This window comes from Mytilus californianus, unplaced genomic scaffold (genome assembly GCF_021869535.1).
Source record: "Mytilus californianus isolate M0D057914Y unplaced genomic scaffold, xbMytCali1.0.p SCAF_8, whole genome shotgun sequence".
In the NCBI taxonomy this organism is placed as follows: Eukaryota; Metazoa; Mollusca; class Bivalvia; order Mytilida; family Mytilidae; genus Mytilus; species Mytilus californianus.
Genome location: NW_026262734.1, coordinates 40,088,924 through 40,104,633, shown reverse-complemented (window position 1 = coordinate 40,104,633; position 15,710 = coordinate 40,088,924). Strand labels below are relative to the sequence as shown.

General features: G+C 34.3%; 1 protein-coding gene across 2 annotated transcripts; it reads left to right on the top strand.

Moving 5' to 3' along the window:
- Positions 1-1,303: 1,303 nt before the first annotated feature.
- On the top strand, positions 1,304-14,957 carry LOC127711465 (major vault protein-like). Of its 2 annotated transcripts, none has more exons than XM_052217535.1 (13): positions 1,304-1,403; positions 6,215-6,374; positions 6,733-6,928; positions 7,555-7,905; positions 8,478-8,603; positions 9,226-9,336; positions 9,875-10,000; positions 10,444-10,593; positions 11,232-11,473; positions 11,797-12,139; positions 12,418-12,629; positions 13,487-13,730; positions 14,106-14,957. In XM_052217535.1, the coding sequence occupies exons 2-13, from the start codon at positions 6,238-6,240 to the stop codon at positions 14,448-14,450; spliced, it is 2,583 nt and encodes an 860-aa protein (XP_052073495.1). In that variant the 5' UTR covers positions 1,304-1,403; positions 6,215-6,237; the 3' UTR covers positions 14,451-14,957. The 2 variants fall into 2 exon arrangements, with proteins under 2 accessions (XP_052073495.1, XP_052073496.1); XM_052217536.1 differs by lacking the exon at positions 1,304-1,403 and adding an exon at positions 2,185-2,214.
- The last annotated feature ends 753 nt before the right edge of the window (positions 14,958-15,710 follow it).

Here is a 15,710-nt window from a genome sequence, read left to right as displayed (position 1 = left end):
TTAGAAAACCCCGATAATCTGTTTGTCGTTCTATTACTGGTCTTATATCCTCTCTTGATAACGTCTCCTCACATACTGTGACGTTGCTGATAACTTCACCTCCGACATTATGACGTCGCTGATAATGCCTGCTCAGGTCTCAAAGCCGTCATATGAGAATTACAGAGCGACTGAGCAGGGTCATATAGGCTAAAGGAATCTTCTATATGTTCTTAAATTATATCCTTATATCCATTGATCGATTGATTGATTGGTGTTTAACGCCACTTTTAACACTGTTGGTGTCGAATATAGCAGATTTTTGTTTTTATGTTGGATGACATAACTGAAGTTTACGATGATTTATTAGAAAAATTCAGTTACGTCGTCTCACTCGAATGGCACGCCTGTAACAGTGTGCTCTGTTTTTGGCATTGATGCAAGTGTAAAAACAAAGAAAATTGTTTGGGAAAAAAAGCGCTGTGTTCATGACATTTTTTGTTAAGTCTTTCTTACTTAGTTTAGCTAACAAATCGGGGGCAGGAGCAGAAGGATTTTGAAAATGAATATGCTGGAGCTGAAAAATATAAACATGCATAGCGACAGATTAAAATGAATGGGTCAATATGTAAAAACTCCTCCTGTCACCTCCCCTCCTCAGTATATCAAATATCTAAAAGGAAGAAGAGAGACAGAAAATCTTCCAAATGCAAAAAAACAGAAACGGACATCTTCTGGCTCAATAAGGAAGAACAAAAAACACGCCCAGGTCTTCTACCTTCTGAAATATATTTTATAGGTACTTGGGGACAGCACAATTTTTTTTCAGTCGTCCATCTATTTTCCAAAATCCGTTATTTTTTTTTCCTGTTAATTTTTAATTTTTTCGCGTTTTTCTGTATTATATGAAACATAAATATACTAGAAACAACTTGTATTTGCTATTTTCTATCAATTCCAAGTTTACTATCCACAGCGGTCACTGATATATTATATAAAGAAAAATAATTGAAATTAACAGAAAACTAAAAAAATAACGGATTTTGGAAAAAAAAGGGAGAGGGCTAAAAAAAAATGTGATGTCCCGAAGTACCTACGATATATTTAGCTTTAAACAAATAAATAGTTTACGCCGTAGACGGCGTCGCTGGATATTATAGTAATGAGGCCCCAAGTAATCACTATGATGTCTCTCATTCTGCATGCGACGAAGAAGCACTAAATAATACTACCCTGGCAATTCTAACATAAACAAAATTGTCTATATGTATAACGTTGTGACGTATATTTGCATGTGGTTGTGAAATCCCCAGTTTCTATTTTTAGCCTTTACTCTATTTCTTTCCATTGCACCACCACAAATCATCTGGACTCAGTCAACATTTAATTTGACTTTATTCTTCGTGCAGCTGCTCATTGGAAAGGTAAGGTTTAATAACTGTTTAAAATTCAACGTTATTATTTGCTAATTATTTCATAATCTTATTGATTAAATATGTAAATGTTATATGCGTTATACGAGAAATAACCCAGCAATAATAGATATAATATTCAGTGAAGATTGGCACACCACTTGATCGAAATAATACCAATATATAGTGTATTAAGAGTGTTATGTACATGTTCACTGTGATTTTTTCTTCCGTAAACCTGTATAAAACAAAACGTGTATCGACATTTTATGGTGTTGTTGGGTACTATCATAATATCACAGGGTGGTGACCAATGGGTGGGGTTGTTTGACATGTACAGAGTATAAGATATAAGCAAAAAGTAATTGAAAAAAGTTTTGCATTTAAATCATGTAGATGTTAACGAATTGAACTTTGAAACACCAGTTCCATCATGCCTGAACATGAAAGGGTACACGTGTCGGTCTAAATAAGGGTAAACACAATATATTCTCTTATTACTTGCTATTATTTACATTTCTTTTATGTTAAAGAGGTGCGTGCGATGTATCTCTGAAATCGATGCGGAAGCAACATAACTTCCTCGTTATAACAATGTGAAAAATGTAAAATTTGAAAGTAATTCAAATGTAAACAAACACCTGAATGATTAAATACACGTATATTCATACATTTATATTGATTTAATTGTTTGGCTTGTATCCAGACAACTTAGGGTAAAAGCCAATACCGTCAGCATTTTTTTTTATCCAGGTAGGAAAATTGTCGGTCACTCCTATATTTAGATCTTGTTTTTAAGTTTTAGGCTGTAAATTAAAGTAAGGTAAGTCATATCTGAATATTATAAACATAATAACTGCAGGTCAAGAATTACTCAAGTTTTAATACATATTAATAAACCGTATATTATGTTAGAAATGCGACGAGTCTTGATTACTTAAAGTTTGCTTCGTAATTATTATTTTAATGGTATTCAATTAACATGTTTTGACACACAATATGAGAGGACATTTTGTGTTGTGCAATAATTTTTTTCTTATCGAAAATCTCACATTTTATCCTGTTTTTATTAACCATGCAGAACCAATTTGCCAGTATATTCAGAAAGTTGAATGTATATGGAAGAAGACATTAACTAAAAGGTTTTAAAAAATGCCTTCCTTATTCAACTATATAGTTTATTTCATTATTTCCGTCAACCGTCCAACCAATGCCCATGTAACAGTGGGACTTTTCAATACACCTTCAATATAGCAAATATCTATTTTAATTACATCATTTAAATGGGATCTCGTCCTGAACATGCATTAAATATTTGCCACTGGACGGTAAACAAACAACAATTAATGAATACAAATGGGATGTGAATTTACTGTACATACAATCTTAATTGTTGATTTTAGGGAAAATGTTACAAAGTGCAAATGATAATATAAAGTTAACAACTTTTCGGGATACCGGTTAATGATATTGATCCATTGGTAGATGAATGATTTCAGGGGGTTAATCCATTGTTTGATGGACGGTTTCAGGGGGATCAAACTAGGAACTTGTTCAGTGTCTTGAAAAAACTGACACAGATGGTCTGAACAAATGATCCTTTAGAATATGTTCGCTGAAATAAAAAAAATAAGATTGTTTGCACTAAAGATTTATAACCAATTTGGGCTAATCTGTCCAAAACAGGTTGTTATAACTCATTTAAGTAATTGTTTTCAACTTGTTAAAGGACAAAACTACAAAATATTTGTACTATACAAGTTCATTGTGCATGCTACGTATTTCTGAAATAGACAATCAGGTAGACTCGGTACCAAACCGCCGCGGTTACGGAATCCAACTACAACTAGCGATTTGGAGTTTCAAAACAAAAACAGAAAAAAAGATATATCGTCAACTTTGCCAGGCTGAGAAATGAAACGGGTTTAAAACATCACATTGTTAATAAATTGACTATTTACAGTCATACATAAGAATCACTGTCTACATGGAGGATTGTTTCATCAAGCAATTACATCGATAGTCAAGGAGGTATTAGGCCCGAGAACACAGTTATTTCGTAGTGCATTTCTTTTAGACAATAAATACAAATTAAAAAAATCGCACCTGCTCTATCTCAAAAAGATATTTACAGTGTAGTGTACTACTATTGATACAAAAAATATCAAAATTATAGAAACTTCTACCAGCTCTAACTCAAAATATTGACAATTCTGTGTTAAGGGGGGCTAAAATTCAGTTTGACAGCTTCAGACATTCTAATTTTTGACCTTTTTTAACTGGACCAAATCACTACTTAACATAAAGATTCAGCACCCAATTTTTTTTAACATGTAATTTCATCCCCTTACTTAATATTTCATGCATAAAATATCAAGAAATAAAATGGGAAAGTGTATCAAAAAAAAAAAGCAAGTTATACACTGTTCATACTAGGGACTATATTTGTAGAGGACGATAACTGTGTCCTTGGACCATTATATTGAAAAAGAAATGTACGTACAGTGAGAATGACACCTGCATCTAGTATAACCTTCGCTAGGTTGGTTCCCTCCGTAAAATATTAAGTATGCCTTCGAAATATACAAATACTTGTCAAATAACGGCCGAGTACCAGTATAAACCTCCGAGACCAGCTATATTGAAAGCCCATTGAAAATGACGTGTCGTTGCTTCAGAACAAATAAATAGGAAATAAATAAAACATTTAAACGGCTAAGTTGGAAACCTTCATTTAAATACATTTATATCATTAAAAGAGAAACATTACCAGAGCTCCAGATAAGAATTCACAAATTGGGGTTTTTACCCACCATTTTTTTATGTAATTGGGTGATAAAGTTTTTTAATTGCATTATCAATTCCAATTCACCCCTCAAGCAAATATCAAATTGGGTTTTTCACCACCAAGCTCCTTAATGTATTGGGTTTTTTCATCAACACAATATTAAATATTTAGGCATGTTATAATCACATTATATCAACCCCAGATGTGTTTCCATCTTAAATGTGTTTCTTTCTTTGTATATGTGCTTAGCTGTTTTATTTGGTTTATTCACTGACGAGCAATTGTACGTTTAATTTGTGTCCCGTTTTAAACGTTCTGTCAGTTTTGTATTTTCTCAAAACTTATGTAAACTGCAGCTGGTGTTACTAGTTGGACAGTAACTAACTGCCTTTCTAGATCCCATATGATCACCCTACAGTTTATAGTTGGGATAGGTGTTACTAAGTGTTTAGATTTTTATGTAATATATGTGAAATTTAGGTGTTGTAAGAAAGTTTTGCAAGTCCTTTCACCTATTTGCCAGATATACTTTTTAATAAAAAATAAAAAGTAGTTCCCAGATTTAAGATATACCCCAAAACCTTGAGATTTATAGGGTGGTTTAATGATGGAGACCACATTTTACAAATTTACAAATAATTCTGCAACATCAAGTAAATAAATGACAATGTTATACTGCACTTGCCAATAAGACAACTATCTTAAGCATCCAGAACAATTAGACCAAAACAAAGAAAGTGTCAAGATGCATAATTTGACGTAAAAAACGGATATGTGTATTCCTTTATCAACTTAAGTGAAAAAAATAATATATAAACTGTTTTTGTTTAATTCAATTTACATATATCTGGGTTAAGTTGTCCCTTATCAGAACTTTTGGTTTCCGATGCTTTCCAACTGATTTCGTTTTTGACGAAACCCCGTGTTTATCGTTCTATAGCAATGTTCTCGTTAAGGTACGCAAGCACGCCCGTGCGTTCAATGGACGCTTCCTAAAATCACTAGCTGAGTCTTGTTATCATCATAACTTTCCCTCAGCTATCAAAAAGAAGCCGAAAACATGCTTCTATTCAATATTTTTATCGGACATTTACTTTCGTTTTAATTCATTGTATGTTATGATAAATCCCGAGCAATTCGAAAAATTTGACAGCATGTCACACGCTAATTGGATAAACGCCGAGCAGATCGAAATGTTTTCATAAACACGTGTACCTTTTGAGCAACGGAAAATTCCAACAGGGACCCATTACAGCTACTTGATGCAGGGCTCTATTTTAAAAGAACGAAAGGACATTTCCAATTATAAATATTATAAAAATAGATTTACGCGACGACTGTAGTCAGATAAGGGTAAATAACGCAAACGATAGCGAATAAAAGAGTTAAGAACTCATGGTTTTGGCATATTATTGGGTTTTCCTTTGAATTAATTGGGTTATTGAACCCTGCAATGGGCAAATGCATTGGGTTTTTAATTATTTGTATTGCGTGATCACGCAAATACGCAGCTTATCTGGAGCTCTGCATTACTATCACAATGTATTCTTTAAATCATATCAGTGCCGTAAGCTTTACATCTATCATCTCGCTCGCTCATTCTAAAACAGAAGCTCACACTTTATGAACAAACATATTCAAAGTTGGTAATATGAAGTTATCAGATTATCAAAGTTGAAAAGGGGGTGGTGGGCCCAAACAAGAAAAAAATTGTAGAGGAACCGCTAAAAATTCTGGTATAACCATAAATGAAGCGCTCCATAACTTAGGGGGTGGGCGGGTTCCCCGGGCCCCCTAGATCCGCCTCTGGTTAAAATAGAACGGAGGGACGAATTTTATATGCAGTATTGTAAGGGTGAATATTTATGAATAGTATGTTTAAACAAGCGAGAAACCGTAATAGCAGACATTTAACATAACACTTGAGACACTCGCACACTAATAGACATATATAATCACTGCTCTCTAACAAGACTTTGTTTTAGTAATCGATAGTTTCAAATCAACAATTTAAAAGGAACTTGTATTATTGCAGAGCTAAACAGAAAGTCATCCACAATGTCGACTTCAAGGCGGGGAGATGAATCAATATACAGAATCCCTCCTTATTTTTACCTCCATGTTCTAGACCAGAATCTCAATGTTACAAGACTTGAGATTGGTCCACAGACATTTGTCAGACAAGACAATGAAAAGTAAGTATTACTATAGCCTATTTATTCCGGTGAGTAGAATTTCCGGTAAATGAATTGTCCTAGTGTATATCTTCCTCACACTAGTGTGTTTATTACGTCAGAAGTACAACCTTAGGGAAAAGTTATCGTGGATTTTTATTACACCAAAAGGACAGAGTACACTGCCGAAATGAGATTCAATGTTACATTACCGGCCATGAAACTGGTCAAACTTAATATTGACAAGATCGACTTGCGGCATATCATATGTAAGACAGGTCAGGCAAATTTAAAGTAAATTTTTATCAGGTTATATTTTTCAAAGTCAATACCGTAATAAGCTGGATATACTACATGTAATGTGTATTGATATTTACAGAGTGGTATATGGACCAGAGCGTATGATCACTGTACCCCCAAGGCATTATTGTATCGTAGAAAACCCGGTACTGAGGGACAAAGAATCTAAAGTTGTCTTTGATGAAAGTGGACAGGCCAAACTTGTACATGCTGACCAAGAGATTAGATTGGCACAGGATCCTTTCCCTTTGTATCCTGGAGAAGTACTGAAACAGGTATGATATTAGTGATAACATGTGCCAGATTTGATCTAGCAATGAACAGCATATAGTGGTTAGACTAAATGTAAATGAATAATTATTACTTGTCGAAAATACACATTTAATACTTGATGTTTTAATTCAAGCTTTTGGGCATGGGTTCCCCTAAAATGGTTCTTGTGGGCATCTTCAGTAACATATTACTGATCAGGGTTAAGTAGTATATATACTTTAATATCTTAAGCTTTACAGCTCATTGGTTACATGATATACTAGTAATATTTGCAATTAGCATAATGAAGAAAGGAAAGTTATTATGAATTCTCATTGACTTTCAATGATATCACCTCCACGGCTGACCCATTCGTTGTCACCAATAAGTTTCCTCCTTTGTTGTTTGTAGGTTGTAACTCCTCTAAAAAATAGTGGCAGTAACTGATTTGATTTCCCCCTTGTTGTTTATTGGTTGTAGCCTACCTAAATGAAGTAGCAGCTGATTTGATTTTTCTCCTTTGTTGTTTATAGGTGTATCACCGTTGAAAGTAATTGCAGTTTATTGGATTTTCTCCCTATTTGTTTATACGTTATAACCTAATGACATTGGTAGCAGCTGATTTGATTTTCTTGCTTGTTGTTTATAGGTTGTAACCGCCCTGAAAGTGGTAGCAGCCAACTCAGCTCTTCGTCTCAGAGCTATTCTTGACTTTGAAGATGATGATGAGGAAAAGAGAACAGCTGGGGATGAGTGGCTATTTGAAGGACCAGGAACATATATCCCAAGGAAGGAGGCTGTTATTGAGGAGACTGTCAGGGCCACAGTCATTAGACCTAACCAGGCCATAAGATTGCGGGCTAGGAAGGAGACTATTGACAGACAAGGTGTTGCTAGGGTAACTGGTGAGGAATGGCTGGTAAAGAAGACTGGAGCTTACCTCCCAGGAGCTTATGAAGAAGTCGTAGATGTTGTCAACGCTTATGTTTTAACAGATAAGGTAAATATAGTTTCATTCAGATGAAGTGGCAATAAAAATAAGGTGTGATATTTTAAGGTGAAGCAAGAGTTCTAAATAGATCTATGATCAGTCAGTAAGTGTTTCAGGTTTTTCTTGGGGTAAGATTGCATTAATGCAGTCAAAACCCTTATGATGCTAGCTTGATAGTTATCAATTTTCCGGATTTTATCACTACTTTTTACATAACGCATTGATAACATTCCATGCATTCAACCAATGAAAATTTTATTTGAGGATGTGATTGTTTGAACTCTTAATCGTTCTTGGGTTATGTCCCTTTATAACGTTATTATACAAGCGGGGGCATCATCTGTGTCCCATGGTCACATTCCCCATTTATTTTTTAAATACATTGCATTGTAAATTGTGGACGGAAAAAAAAGATCAAACACTAGTATCCTTAAGATATTAGATAACAGACAGAACGAAAATGCAACATAATTGAAACAAACAATTTACTACTCATTAAAGTTAATTTGACATAATTGATCACCATTTTAATAAGGTACAAGACATTAGTCAGCATTAAAATGTATGGTGTTATCTTGCAGAAAGCCCTTCATATGATATCATTGAGAACATTTAAAGATGACTTTGGTGTAACCAGGAAGAACGGAGAGGAATGGTTGATCAAAATGACCGACACAGAAACACACATACCTAATGTGTATGAAGAGGTATGTGCCTTACTGGTGTAATAATTAACACACATACCTAATGTGTATGTAGAGGTATGTTCCTTACTGGTGTAATAATAAACACACATACCTAATGTGTATGAAGAGGTATGTACTGGATTTAAATAAGTGGTTTAACATGAAATGGAATATGGAATGACCAACTATTATTATTTGCGCTTAATGAAGGAAAACTCTTTTTGGAGAACACATCTTCTCTTTGGTTGAGTGTTTTTGGAGATCCATCCTAGATACAGTTCAGACTAGGTTAAGAAGTACTGCTCTAGAAAAGTACCAATTGAGTCAAATAGAGATTAGAATATTTGTAAATTTGAACGATTTGAGTACAACTCAATAAAGTGTACTGGAACAAACAAATCAAGCAAAACTTTTTTTCACACTTTGGTTTATTCCGTCAAATACGTCAAAACTGCTATGTCCAAAACGGGTTAATCCAGAGTCTTCATAGTTACTAGTGCCTCGATGGTTTAGTAAGGCCAATGTATTAGGAAAACTGAAACTAATCGCCTACTGAAAAGAAATAGTTGTTACTGCTGAGGAAAAGTTTCCTAGTTTTCTGATAAACCATAAAGACCATGACGGTTATATGTTGATTTTTCAGGTTGTCGGAGTCGTGAACATCACCACACTAACCTCTAGACAATATTGTATCATCCTTGATCCTTCCGATGAACATGGCAGACTACAGCTTGGTAGAAAGAAATTAGTAAAGGTAAATTAATTTTTTCATGACCTAGCAGAGGTAATGTACTGTACTACCGAGGTTAATCAAAGGCATGTCTTTGAGCTATTAGATGATATTAAGTATGACATTACTAAGTTGACAAGATGAAACGGGTTTATGTAAATAGGGGTAGTTTTAACCGTGGCCAAAGCACCCTGATGTAATGTAGGATGTAAAAAAAGCAGCTAATTTATTGACATCTACTGAAATGATTATTTTGAATGTCAAGCTAAAATCCAGAAAAAAACACCAATGGAGAAAAAAAAACAGAAATGTATCAACACTTGCAAACAAAATCTTAAGATAGGGTGGGGGGCATTTCATTTTTACAAGCTCCAAAAGAGTAATTGTCTTTGTATTCGTATCCAAATGTTACATTCTGGGAAAATTTGATTTTTATTAATATAAAGAGAATAAATTGATAGCAGAAGGTTGTTCTTTCATTTAACTGTAATGTTTTAATCAGTTGTGTCTTTCTTAATTTCCTCAGTAAATAGTTTTTCTCATTTCACATTGTATGTTTTAGGGTGAATGTTCTTTCTTTTTACTCCCTGGAGAACGATTTGAGAGAGGAATTCAAAATGTGTATGTACTTGGTGAAGATGAAGGTGTTATCCTGAGAGCCACAGAATCATTCATTGATAAAGATGCTGTAAGTTTAACTCTGAACACTATTAAATATTTAGGTCACGTGTTCGTTCATTCGTTTTGTGATTGGTTGTCTGTAATTATACCAAAACATTTAAACAAAATATTCTAAGTAAACAGAGAAAATGACCCAAGCTTGTGAAAAAGAATTTCTCATCAAGCTGTTATTGCAATCACGTGAAGTATGCCTGAATGCTAGTATACATATGCTTAAAATTTCAAAGGCCAGTGCCTATGGTATTACTTCTATTACTCCCTTGTCAGTACTTATTCTGGGAACACATTTATTACTGATAAATGTCTGAATGCAAATATTGATTTGTTTAAAAACAGTTTTGCGATTATTTCTTTTTGTAGGTGGTATTAATGCAAATTATAATTGCTGTGTTCCGTTTATTTTGTTTTTACTGGATATATATTTCTAATGACTAAGGCTTATTTTTCTAGAAAATAGAACGAAAACCAGGAGATAAATGGATGATTCGGGGACCAGCAGAGTACGTGCCACCTGTGGAGGTAGAGGTTACCATGAAGAGAACTGCACTGCCACTGGATGAAAATGAGGGTATCTATGTCAGATGTATCAAAACTGGAAAGGTTTGTCATACTGTTTTTATGTTCAACAAATCGACCCCTTTCGAGTTATTTCCTTCACCGGAAAAGTTCTTCAATTATGCGAGCCTTTATGACGTCATTTACCAGATACAGGGTATCGCCTGTATCCCTGCACTATTAAAGTTCATCAAGCGTCTTCGTGGTCGTCACATGTGCAGGATAAACTAGAAATAATGTTTATTCCGTAGGTACTTAGTCACAATTCCCTAACGATAGCAGTGCTGATTATCAATTAAAAGAAATTAATTTGCCGAATGGTTCGTGCAATATAGAATCATATTTTTTTCAACCGCTCGCTCAACATGTGAAGGAAGTGACGACACCCCATAACGCACGAATGATGTTCACTAAAACCAGTTTTTGATGGCAATGCGACGAACTCGAAAGTGGTCTATTGAAATGTGTGTATCTTTCTTTCAGAAGTCAGTTGATAGTTTGATATTTGGTAATGCAGTTATATTGAACATCAATGTGAAAAAGTAATGATTTAAGACATCAAATGCAACATTCCTTAGTCTGTAAAAATAACTGAATATAAACAGAGCTTAGATACCTTGATTGTTTAAAGCATATATTATTATTTATTACCTTGTCATATCAAGTACTAATGCAATTTTTAGGTCAGAGCTGTAACTGGAGAAACTTACATGTTAAATCAGGACGAGGAATTATGGGCCAAGGAACTTCCTCCTGCAGTCGAGACACTGCTGGCAGAGGCAAAAAATCCACAGGCCTTTGGCGAGAGAGGGCCAAAACCAGGAAGTGAGGCATCAAAACCACGAGACAAAACACGTGTAATCACGTTCCGAGTTCCACACAATGCTGCTGTACAGATTTACGATTATAAAGAAAAGAAAGCTAGGTATACTGATAACATTTGTAATTTATACCTCAAGGAATTTTCAATTATAACCTACGTTCAGAAATGATCAAATATTGTACATTTTTAAAGACAGTGATATATTATTGAGACATATATACTCAAACATGTAACATGTTCATGTTTTTGATGTAAACTGAAAACAAAAATTATTAAAATTTTCTCAAAAGTAGTCATTATAATTTGACTGTTCCTAGCCTCAATTCAGGAAAGGGTTTGACTAATCGTTGTATCTAACAATATGTAGGACAAGATAATGACATGCAAGTTATATTATAAAACAATAATTTAATCTTTCGTTACAGAGTGGTTTTTGGTCCCGAATTGGTTTTATTGGGTCCTGATGAACAATTCACAAAGCTAAGCCTTTCTGGTGGCAAACCAAAGAAAAACAATGTTATTAAATCTCTGTGTTTGTTTCTCGGACCGGACTTCAGTACTGACATCATTACTGTAGAAACATCTGACCATGCAAGACTGTCTTTACAGCTGTCGTACAACTGGCACTTTGAAATTGAGAGCAAAGAAGATAAAGCAGAGGCTGCTAAGATTTTCAGTGTACCAGATTTCATTGGAGATGCCTGCAAGGCTATAGCCTCCCGTGTCAGAGGGGCCGTAGCACAAGTACAGTTTGATGATTTCCATAAGGTAAGCATTATCTTTGTACAGGAAATGGTCGGTTTTTTAGGAAAATGATATTTGAATGAGGGCACACTCCAACCCACTCATGATGGGAACCTAAAACATTTTCTTAAATGGGTGTAAGACTGTATCAATTAAGTGTGTTCGAAGCGCTTTTTTGGATTTACCTACATCATAAACGCCCAAACACAAACTTTTGAAAGCCATGATGTGTAAATTTGTAGAAACGTAGGAGCCTATAAAATCAAAAGTCAGCTTAAAAGAAATACATTCTTTCATTTTAGAATTCTGCAAGAATCATCAGATCTTCAGTATTTGGTTTTGATGAGAAAGGAAAAGTTCGAGGAACGTTTAGATTCCCACAGAACAACTTGGTATTCACCAGTATTGATATCCAATCGGTGGAGCCTGTAGATCAGAGAACAAGAGATGCCTTACAGAAATCTGTACAGCTGGCCATTGAAATCACAACAAACTCACAGGAAGCTACTGCAAGGTAAGTAACTCTACAGAAATCGGTACAGCTAGCCATTGAATGCACATTAAACTCACAGGAAGCTGTTACAAGGTAGGTAATTTATAAACTTGGGTATTTATGACCAAACAAACTTGCAAGAAGCTGGGGCATATTCGAAAAGTACAATTCTAGGCATTTTCCAGGTCTAGTAAACTACTGTTGCCTCGGAATTGATTCAGAAGTGCACCAGCCATGTGTAAATGAATGTATTTGTCTGATAACTGACATTGTATGTCTGCTAGGTCATCAGAAGTATTATAATGTAACCGTTGTAGACTTACTAGAGGATATACAAAATATCTACTATTATAGACATCGTTAGTGACACATAGACATATTAAGTAGAATTGGCTGTGAACCAACAATATGTGGATGATAAGTTTCAGTAGTCGGAGTATACTGTTTGCAGAACATTCAAATTTGATAAAAAAAATCCATAGAAACAATATCATCCGAGTAAACTTATCTGTAAACGTTAAAAGTTGAAGATCTAGTTTTAATGTAACGTTTGGTGTACACCAAGGATTTGTATAGAATAGAAAAAAACTTCTTTATACTGATCATGTATAGTTTAAGCATGACTGTTTGTGTGTCTGAGTGCTTTTAAATGATTATATCACATTTCATGAGAAACTTGAAATGTATCATACATCCAAAATGAACTAATACGAAAATAGTTATATATGGAAACTCTTCCCATGCCAGAAAGAACATTTTTAGCATGACCCCTGTCCGTTAAGACTGATGGGTACAATTGTAGAACCTCCTTTGACATAAGTTAATTGATAAAGATTGCATTCGTCATTATTACTCAAAGTTTGCTTTTCACATCATAGACATGAAGCAGAGAGATTAGAACAAGAAGCTAAAGGAAGATTAGAGAGACAGAAGATTTCAGATGAAGCAGAGGCTGAAAAATCCAGGAAACAATTGTTAGAATTACAGGCAAACAGTGCTGCAGTAGAAAGTACTGGTCAGGCTAAAGCAGAGGCACAGTCTCGAGCTGAAGCTTCCAGGATTGAAGGCGAGGCAGCTGTAGACCAGGCCAAACTGAAATCACAGGCAATGAAAATTGAATCAGTAAGTAGCAGGGTTTATGTAAACTTTTACTGGTATTTGATGGCATAAGTGGTTTATAGGTCAAAACTTAAATCAGTCAGATTTGACAGCTTTACTGTTTGCGTTTGATGAAGTTATGAAGAATAGCTCACACACAAACTGTATTTGGAATCATTTCAGTATATAATAGAATTAATAATGGTACTGTTTCCAAGTTTGTATATGTCCCATGTTCTGTTTTGGTACAGTCCTTTTATTATCTGAAATTATCTTTACGGTGTTAGAATTTTCACGTTACACCAAAATTGCATGCTATCTACTCATAGAACTCGACTAAGCTGACAAGTTTTATTATTCAAGATAGAGCTAGTACAACAATATGAAATCTTATTTTAGGAATCTGAATTGGAACGGCTTACACAAGCAAGAGAGGCAGAACTAAAATATGTGAGAGAACAAGATGAAATGGAACTAAGCAAATCTAGGGAAATGTCAGCTATCGAGACAACCAAATTCAAGAATATGGTGGATGCAATTGGAGCAAATACCTTGGCAACCATGGCGTCCGCTGGACCAGACCAACAGGTCCGTATGTTGCAGTCCCTTGGACTGAAATCAACCTTAATCACAGATGGTAGCACACCAATTAATCTGTTCAATACAGCTAATGGTTTGATTGGTGGTATGGTGCCAGCAAAGAGGGGAAGACGGACTGACGACGATGAAGATTGCTATGAATAAATATTGTAATGTGCTTTTCTTGTTAACAATTTCTTGTTGTGCATGCGGAACCTTAATGTGAAGAGAGTATTTTTTACGTAAAATTGACCTGTTGAGAATGTAATATGTTATTGATACTCACATTATAAACAATTTGAGTATAACATGATATATCTTTGTTATATTTATATAAATACTGATGACGTTGTTTGATTTATAAACTCTGATACGAAGTGTGATAGAGGCGTGATGATTTGTTTATATTGTCTAGATGTGAAGGGAATAGTGTTAAAGTGATTAATATGTATGCTTTGTATATTTGATGTGATTTGTTTTTACTTAGTCTTAAAGTATCATGACTATGGTCACATTTTACACACTAATTTATCAATATTTAGTACATGTGCAATACATTTCTTTTGTATTTTGATAGTTCATCACAACATTGTTTGTTATTCATGTTTCAGAGATCAATTTCCATGAGTTATGTTTGTATATTTTATTTAACAATTAAATGTTTATAGATAACTAATCTTCAATATTGCATCACTGGCATGATTGGAAAACAAATTATCTCCCTTCCGTATAGAATTCTTTAAGTATTCGGCACATTTTCCACAAGAGTCGTATTGATGCAAAGTTCACACAAAAAAACGTTAAAATAACATATAAACAATGAAAAGAAATATCATGAATTCAGAACTCGTGAAATTTATAAAGTAGTTTATGAAATTATTATTCAAATCTCTTACATACAAACTTACTATATTTTCAATGGCTAAATACGCTACATGAACATATTAAATTTTTTTTCAACCGTAATATTTAGGTCATAGCACTCAAGTGAAAAATAAAAGAACGGGACGGGGCGTCACCATTGAGCTTCGGAAAGTGTAATTATGCACGATGTAACTATTAAAACTTGTTACAAATACCGATTTCATGTAAAAATAGCATTAATGTCACAAGTTTTAAAACTTTGAGTATTTGATAATCATTCGGATTAAATCTAATGAGCTAGTGTGCATGTTTGGATGAACAGTAATTCTAAACGCAGTCTAACGTTTGGGCAAACAATAGATATACATTGGAAATATCAATATACATGGTACCAATTTTACTGCACCAGATGCGCATTTTCTCTTCAGTGATGCTCGAGGACAAAATGTTTACAGAATCCAAACCCTAATACCAAGGATTTGTATAGTAAGAAACTAAATAAACTATACAAATCCTTGCTAATAAAAACGTTGGAAAGCCGATAAAACCAAATGAAACCAC

What these genes read in the sequence shown, in the direction of transcription:
- LOC127711465 (XM_052217535.1), top strand. Translation starts at nt 6,238, where the DNA reads ATGTCGACTTCAAGGCGGGGAGATGAATCAATATACAGAATCCCTCCT. An exon ending in TACCTAATGTGTATGAAGAG is followed by an intron (nt 8,604 to 9,225) that starts GTATGTGCCTTA and finishes TTGATTTTTCAG; the next exon opens with GTTGTCGGAGTCGTGAACAT. An exon ending in AGGCAATGAAAATTGAATCA is followed by an intron (nt 13,731 to 14,105) that starts GTAAGTAGCAGG and finishes ATCTTATTTTAG; the next exon opens with GAATCTGAATTGGAACGGCT.